The 8981-nt window shown below is 36.3% G+C and overlaps 1 protein-coding gene across 2 annotated transcripts in view; it reads right to left on the bottom strand.

The window, feature by feature from the left end:
- Window positions 1-8675, bottom strand: part of LOC113236283 (coronin-7) — a 48153-nt gene extending 39478 nt beyond the window's left edge. For both annotated transcript variants that reach the window (XM_026472289.1, XM_026472290.1), the window contains exons 1-5: window positions 8613-8675; window positions 7565-7949; window positions 6543-6729; window positions 4481-4684; window positions 1082-1303 (exon numbers count right to left, since the gene is read on the bottom strand). In XM_026472289.1, coding sequence (XP_026328074.1) covers window positions 1082-1303; window positions 4481-4684; window positions 6543-6729; window positions 7565-7873 — 922 coding nt within the window. In that variant the 5' untranslated portion in view covers window positions 7874-7949; window positions 8613-8675. The remainder of the gene's footprint in view (window positions 1-1081; window positions 1304-4480; window positions 4685-6542; window positions 6730-7564; window positions 7950-8612) is intronic.
- Window positions 8676-8981: the final 306 nt, after the last annotated feature.

Below are 8981 nucleotides of genomic sequence, written 5' to 3'. Positions count from 1 at the left end.
CAGGGTGATCAACATTATAATCAATCCTATTTAAATCTCACTGCTGGACACGAGGCTCCTCGTTTCACACGTTTTTCAAGTGATATGTCGATATAACGTTTTCACTAAACATTCCACAAATCTATCGACTCATCCGAAAAACAGAGTCCGATGTGATTATATACCGAAAAGAAAATAAGCACGTTATGAGTATAATTTCGTTATTCCAACTAAAGCCTATCAGAAATATAAAATCGAATAACGGTCGATCTGACATCGACAGCGAAGAAGAACGAACGAAATGTACTATGTCCTTAGAACAAGTAGTCTTGCACATAGATCTTTAAGTACGCAGTAGAGTTCCTTGTGAAAGATTTAAAGCTAATGCTAATGCAATAATCTGCATTCCCGTTTTGAAGTGTCATGATGAAATTACAGGCACACAAGACTTGTCAACTTATGTCTCAGGCCAATAGATGCAGTGGCAGTGCCGCTTCGACCTTTGCGGTTTAAAGCTCTGCGTGGCACTGCAAATGTTATGGGTAGGCGTGCCGCTAACCACCGGGCGCACACACACACTTGTTCATCCCTTCACTTGATATTATAAAAATAACCATAGAAACTAAAATCATGACTGCTCTTCATATATGTAGAGGATAAGTTAGACATCCTCCGGCCCCTCCAGAGACGTATGTCGTGCGTGCCTACAGATCCACCGCCAATGTGGAAATTTGGTAGTGGTCTTTAGATGTGGCAACCGTTAGTTGCGGGAACTGAGCGTGGAAAATATCTGGAAAAATAGGGAGGGGACTGTACGTGCACCTGGGGCACCTCACCCATGACGCTAGTCTTTTGAGGGCCGGATGAAGTCCATGCAAACGGGCTGATCTGGGGTCAGAACCTAACTGAGAAGGTCCCTGTGCGGGCTTGTTTGCGCGTGTTATATTGCCCTTCTCGTATACCCTAAGGGTCGGTAGGGGGGGGGGGGGGGGGGGGGTGTCACTATAATCAAAACTTATGTAGAAAGAAACAGGCTGCTCTTCATGTTGAGTGTGTGCGTTATTATTATATAAGAATAGAAAGTTTTAACCGAGCCACTTACCAGAATGCCTCAGTCCCTCAATTAAATAAGGCTCCCGGTCTGTAAGTTCCATGTACAAAATGGTGGTGTCGCCTTTTCCAGCCAAGAATAACATGTTAGTGTCCGCATCGAAGAGAGGCATGAGAATGCCAGTAGAGCAATCCAGCTCGAGGGTCTTTTGCGTCTGCGACAGGTTGCGGACGTCGCGAATCATGATTTGGCGGAGGCGCGCTGCATCGAAACCTGGAAATACAAAATAATTCGTCTCTATTAGCATGAACAAACTTAGCTTAAAATGTTGACAGAAATAAGTTACCTCTATACGTAGTATATTAACGTGCATAATATACAGTTCGATTCAAAATTGTATATTCTACGTTGTGATCAGGGTTGTTGCTGATGCAAGTTTTGTTTACACAACAGCGGATGCTGATTTTTCGACCTTAACATCAGCGGATGCTGAAGAAAAATGTACATTCTAATTGAATCTATTTACCTACATGAGAAAGATTTCTATTTTCTTTGGTATTGTAATAAAATATTTTTTCAATGATTTTGTGACATTTATTGACAAAACAATCAATATGCCATGCTTAATCGTTCTGAGATTTTATCAGATATATATCGAAAACAACAGTTGAGCTGCTTTTTTGGTGTACGGTCTGTTTCCAGAAAGTTTGTAAATTATTCCAGCGTGCCTTTTAGGTCATGTCACGACTTGAACATCCGCAATGAATATTAGCATCGATTAATGGGGATGCTGAAATTTTAATTTGTATGCTAATTATACGCAGATGCGGATGCTAATATTCGCAACAACCCTGGTTGTGACACATTTTTAAGAGCATGCTGTCATCTCCAGGTTGCCTGGAAAAGATTGCTATCTAAAAATTTCTTATTAGTGACTATCTAGAGTAAACTAGTGGCATTTTAGTTTAGAAGCAAGCCTATATATATATATAACTCAAACTATATATATATATATATATATATATGTAGTTTGAGCCGAATATCATCGGAGAAATCAAATCCGCAAGACTCCGTTGACTTAGACGCATCGAAAGGATGCCAGCTCATAGGGCGGTGAAAAGAGCCTAGACGGGACGTCCTGGTCAATAGGTTGATTGGCGCAAATGCCGATGGAGAGACAAAGTAGAGATAGACCTCTGCGCCCTGCACGCAGAGAACTGGCAAGAGATCATACAGGACAGGGCGCGCTGACGCCAACAATCAAAGACCAAACGCACTTCCGGTCGCTGAGCCAGCGGAGTAAGTATTTCACTTCATTGGAAGATTATAACAACGAAATACACTGCGGTGGTACATACAGAAAATGGTGGTTGTCAGGTTAGAATACACAGGCATCTCTCAAATAAACAAAAAATCTACCCAACTCCAGTGGGAGTAGTGACTCCTATTCTAAAAAACGCATTAATTTGAGTGTAGGACATTTCCCATTTTGACGGGTTCTGTTGCAACTGTTGTCTATTAATATGTCAATCTATGAGAGACCAGATAGGGCAGCGTGACAACCCCCTAACACCTGGGCAGACGCATAAAGACCGGCGACCAACGCAACAATCGAAAAAACAACCAAAAGGTCAGTCAGTGCGTTCACCTACCCCATTTTGATCTGTGGTACTTATAATAATAAAAACATGTACAGGAAAATAAATTATCTACAACACTTGTTATTGTTGTTCGAAATTCTTCATCGAACTTTCTTTCAACTATCTTCCGTCAGAATTGTTAATTAGGTCATTTTATGCTAAAAGAAACGAAATTTACTGGGTAATCAACTGCCGGATGTATGACGTTTGGGTTCAACAAATCGGACATGCCCGACCACTGAACTGCATACTCCGTTACTTGGTTCATCTCACTTTAGATAGATAAAACATGTATTCACTGCCATGGCGACTCATTTACTATACTCAACTAAAAACACCGGCCCATTTTTCAGAACAAAAAAGTGAGACTATAAAATAATAACGTTTATATTTAAATAAATAAGAATTAGATATGAAGTAGGAATTAAATAACATCTACTTAGTACAGTGCAAACAAAATGCATTTTTTAGATAATGTGACACAAAAGATACTACAGAAAATTTAAAAACAGATTAACACTGATGATCTCACTATCTAACCAGACAAGTTTTTCAACGCATACGAAATTTACAAGAAAGCAAAATCAACGTCGAAAATTGAAACAAAGGAATGATAAAAGTTACAATTGACTAATTTTTTATTTACAAATTAGGCCCAAAAATAAAATATGGTAAAATAACAGAAAAAACACTGCATTACTTTGAGGATCTTACTGGTGGTCCACTCTAATGTGGTGGTGTGTGTAATACTATAAGTACAAAAATCGAAAGGACTTCTTGATATTGTTAAAATAATTCAATTAAAATATAATAAACGGTGAAAATTAGCATGCAAACATTTCTAGGATTGCCTGATGTACCTATTGAGTATTGGCGTCCGCTTTTCGTAAAATATACAAGAAATCACGATGGGAAAAGGAGTATCAATGGTGGAGCTGTCACATATATGGCAGCATATCACTTTTTTGTATAACAATTATGATCAATTTGGATAATAAATTTCTTTATTTATTGAACCGGCTGGTCGAACTCCAGGTATGACGCATCTCGCAGCATAAGCACACTCCGTAATGTAAACCCAACCACGCACCACAGGCCGCGGCCGAAAATATCGTAGATGGGGTATAGGGCTCGTTATAGTACATTATTGCACAGGCCGGGAAGTAAGGGATTGCTGGACGAATATGAGTTACAAGGACGAGCGCTTGGCTTTGTATTAATACGAGTCAAGCAATCGCCGTTTCCGCCGAGGAATGAACAGAATTTTTCTCAAACAATGTGAGGAAATAATAAAAGACTAAAGAGAAGAAGACCTATAATAGAAAAAGTAAAAAGTATAAATTCATATTAAAATTTAATGTGTGGGGACAATTGCTAAACGAAAATATTATTTTTCGTAATGTTATTCTTTTTCCAGGCACATTAATAGTACTCTGCTGAACTTCTGATGAATGTGTATCTATTAAAGTATCTTCTTTTTTATTTTTGAATTGGGCAGTAATGGATTTTCATACTCACTTTACAGGCCTTGGCTGGGAAGAAGTTGCACAGTCCATAAATGACAAACTTCCTGTGTTCGTTTTTTGAAAGTAGTGAAAGCATTTCTGAGCATGTTTGAGAAAAAGTACATTACTATACGTCCCATGAAAATCCCCGGCCGTGCCCTCCTGTCAGTGGACGCCGGGCCTATGCTGCTGCAAGTTTTTAGAGGACACGGAAAGCTCCAGTCATAAAAAAGAAAAATTCCAAGCCAAGTTTTCTTTTCTTTCTGTTTCCTCAAACACAAGAGATATTAATTCTAAGTTCTTACCAGTAGTCAATATGCGGTCCTGGTCACCCAACCATACAACTCGGCTGTCCTTAATGTTTTGGTGGCTATTGGCGACATTGAGCACAGGTGACGCAGCGCGCGGGTCAATCACACGGACCTTCTTATCCTTGCATGATGTCACGAGCAGCCGGCCATCTTTCTTCCATGATGTTGATTGAATCACTTCCGAGTGATCTTTGTTTACTAGTAAAGTGAGAGAGATTTTTGTAATTGCATGTATTAAATTGTATATAGGAATAAAATTAGTTGATAACTTTTTATGCTTAATTAAAATCAAATCACAAGCCTTTCTTATTCCTTAATTAATTAACATAGTTTTCAGTAAATTCACTTTTAAATACAGGAAACATAGCCAGATTAACGGACAGCAGATGGATTGCCACCATCACAAAATAGAAGGGTGCAAACGGTAAAAGGATAAGGATCAAGGAAAAGATGGGGGACGACATACCATCAACAGTAGGACAACAATGGATGTAAGTAAAAGCAAAGAACACAGTTCAGTGGAAGGAGTTAGCAGAGGCCTATACCCAACAAGGGTATAGGCGTCCTCCTATATCCTATGCTTAATTAGAAGATTATAAAATTTCACATACAAGGTTTCTGTAGTGCGAGGCTATAAGTATGTGCATTATAAAATTTACATAAGTTGTTTCAAGGTGTTCATATTTTTATTAGCTTTCATGTGAAAAAAGTACTTTTCACACATCCACGGCCCCACTGAATAGTAATAATATTTATTCAATGAAATAATAACACCATTACAACGCTAAGCTAAACAAACATAAGTACAATAATAAACTTCTGAATGTACTTCTTCAATTAAATTAAGCCACTACAGTCGAAATAGGAAATCCTGTACCTCAACATGTAGTGCTAACTATAATATGTCGTGACCTTATCGAGTTCTTAGGTTTTCGCGATTGTTACACATAGGAAATGAAACTATTTTTCCGAATTCTAATCGCATATATTTGTTTTTTCAAACAAACCGATGTTTCGGGCCCTTTACAGGTCCCATGGTCACAGTTGCCTGAAGTGGTAGTCATCGACCAGTTATGTCTAATATTAATGCAAACCACCCTATTTTTTCACTATAGTTACAAAAGTTATTAATTAAATACCTTATTTTAAAATTTTATGAAGAGCAATTCCAATTTACCCTCCATTATGTTTTAAAAATTATTTTATTTTAACAATATGAATTTTTATTAAGTTACATTTGTTATTAATTAACCTTCCAGCGGTCGCGCGCGGTCTCAGAGACCGCAGCGCGACTGCTTATGTTCGGCGCAAGGGTGCGACCTCGGAAAGGTTAATAATGGAAATTAGAATAAATTAAAACATATTAATTAGTACTTATGTAGTATGTAGTCCTATGTCTGTTTTGGAGTTTTCATTAGAGGAAATACTGGAGCCCAAACTGGTGGTATAGAGAAAACATCTTCCCTGTTGAAATTAGGATGTTTTTTAAATTTCAATAGCCTCTCGCAGCATCCTGGGTCTCTATCTACCCGACATCTTTTGCAAGAACCTAATGAGTTATTAGGATTTCTTTTAATTAAAACAACTAAGAAAATTAAAGTACCACAATTCTCTTTTTCCATAGTAAATTAGATCTTATTATTAAAAAAATTAAGATGGTCCAAGAAAGAAGGTACTCTATTCTTATATCTAATCTTTTGGTAATATTGTGAAAGTATCATCTACATACCTTTTGAAAATATTCCCGAGGCCCGAAACGTCACTTTGTTTGAAAAAACAAATATACGCGATTTAACTCCGGAAAAATTGTTTCATTTCCTATATGTAATAACCTTGTTGATAATACATGTTTATTCAGTGGGGCAATCAATATGGTTACATGTGACTTTATTATACCAGGAGTAGGATATTATATCTGGATGACCTACATGATTTTGTGGGTGTGATCTGTGTCATGTGGATTTTATGCAGCTCAACAATGTTACGAAGGGGCTGAATCATAATCGTCTTTAAAAGAGACATCAGCCATAGATTGCCTGTCCATAATAATTCTTACCAAAAGCCTCCTTCTGCTTAGTCAAGTCCCACAAGGCGAGCTCATGTCCAGAAGCAACATGGATAAGGCCATCAGCAACAGGATGGAAGCCAACATTCTCAACCCGGCGTTGCTTCTGAGATAATGTACACTCAGGCGTGCTTAGCGATTCTTTCAAACCTTCAGGTGGAATGTGCCAGACTTTCACCTGAAATTCATACCTTAAATAGAGCCTAAACGATGCCAACGAATGGCCATGTCACAAATAAGGCCCTATATTTTGACATATAATTTTGATGATCACATTACTTTCGAAGGGAGCTTTTATTTCTTTAATCTAGATTAGTTATAGGAATGAAACTATTTTTCCGGATTTAAATCGCGTATATTTGTTTTTTTCAAACAAACCGACGTTTCGGGCCCTTTACAGGTCCCATGGTCACGGTTGACTTTTTGATCACGGTTGTTTGAAAAAACAAATATACGCGATTTAAATCCGGAAAAATAGTTTCATTCCTATGTGTAACAATCGCGAAAACCTAAGAACTAGATTAATTAGCTAGCAGAACATCTGTATGAAACAAATTTTGTTTGTGTGTAGTTAAGTAAAAATAGATACTATTATATTTTAATAGCCGTGACTTTGCGATGTTGCGTCATAGCAAAATAAAAATATAGTGAAACAGTGATTTGGTATGTTTACAAATGCCTCCAATAAAACTATTTTCCATATTTTACATAATATTATCAACTAACTCCCAAGAACATACAAAGACTAAAGAAATTTTGATTTGAAAAATATATGAATATAAATTTCCCAACAGGAAAATGACGTAATTTTATATCAAAATATCATATAAATCGTTTGTGCCGCTCTCATAAGTCAATAACCTTGAAGATTTATTACTTTCATGAAACAATGAATATGGCAACATTAGCAAACTATTTGGAAAGTCAAAATCTAGAATGTTTACTTCACTAAACAAGTAGGTTAATAACATACTTAAGTTTATATTAATTATTCTTGTCATAATTGCACTTACCAAAGAATCCTGTGACCCAGTGAGAAGTAGACCATCATGGAAAGGTGAAAATTCCATGTCCGTTATGGTATCGGAATGTGCGTGAAGCAAAGGCATTGTTTTACTCTTCCTCCCACAGTCGTCAAGAGGTAACACAGCCATACTCGAACCAACATGCTCCCAGTTAAAAGCCATAAAAGCGGCAGACGCACAAATATTGTTCCCATAAGTCTGATACGACCCCACACAAATGTCCCTGATGCAAGCCTCGGGCTTTGGCACAATGGGTGCCGCATTTTTATATTTAGAGGCTTTAAAACGCCAAGCCATTGTTATCCACTTCTTAAAAAAAGTTCAGTCTTTTAAATTTGGAATGTTTGGAGCCTCTTGAGGGCTGTTTCGTGACCTGTAACAATTTATACATATTCAAAATTTTCCAATGTTTAATAAACATCAAGAATTCAAATTATCAGTGCAGAAAATAAATGATTTAAGAGTGACTTAACATATTTTAACACAAAACTAAGAAGTGACAACCACCGTGAACAATATCGAAGATAAAATTCAAATACACACACACCAACTTCTAAAATGTTAATAAGTGCTATAATTATGTTTTTAAGTACATATACTTATTTGATGCTTTTTATGCTTATGGTACATATTGTGAATTAAAACTTAAACTTTAAATGAGGATAACAATAAAATATAACATAAATAGGCATAAATCAGTGCGAGAATTTAATATCTAATTCATTTAAGTGGTTGTTGGTGGATGACAAAAGATTTTTCCAATTAGTCATAAAAATCAACAGGTAGACATAATATACTTGGCTGTATTTTATAAGCAGTTACTATAACTTAACTAAGCATGTTTGTGGACATTTTAAACAGGTGGGCAAAGAGAAAAATGTGAAATAATACAAAAACAATTTTTGTTTATGAATACTCCGACCGGTTCCGTGACCGGAAATGGTTTTTAAATAGTAAGCCACATTATATCAGCCACATAATTATTATTATAGATTGTCTGGCATAAAAAAATGTTAATTAAAATAATCCAGCTTACCTTACAGCGTAATAATCACAAAGAAATTCAATTTCGATCAGACACTCCCCCTAAACGTCGGCCATTTCAAAACGACATTTTAAGAGAATAGAGCGGATCGATAATCAAGTTTCAAACATTGTTCCGAATGCGATGCTACGAAAATCGATTAGAACTATATCGATTTTGATTGCATCAAGCTGAAGTACAGCTGAGTAGGAAAAGAAGCAGTTAAATTGTATTAAAGTATGCGAATATATTAAGTACTATTAAAATATATATTATATATTAATAATACTTAATATAATATAGTGTTTAATATACTTAATATATTTTAATTCACAATATAACAGCTAAAGAATAAAGTACATAAATAAACAATTTCAAAAC

This window comes from Hyposmocoma kahamanoa, unplaced genomic scaffold (genome assembly GCF_003589595.1).
Source record: "Hyposmocoma kahamanoa isolate Upper Pololo Valley unplaced genomic scaffold, ASM358959v1 91, whole genome shotgun sequence".
Lineage (NCBI taxonomy): Eukaryota > Metazoa > Arthropoda > Insecta > Lepidoptera > Cosmopterigidae > Hyposmocoma > Hyposmocoma kahamanoa.
This window is presented reverse-complemented; position numbering and strand designations above follow the sequence as displayed.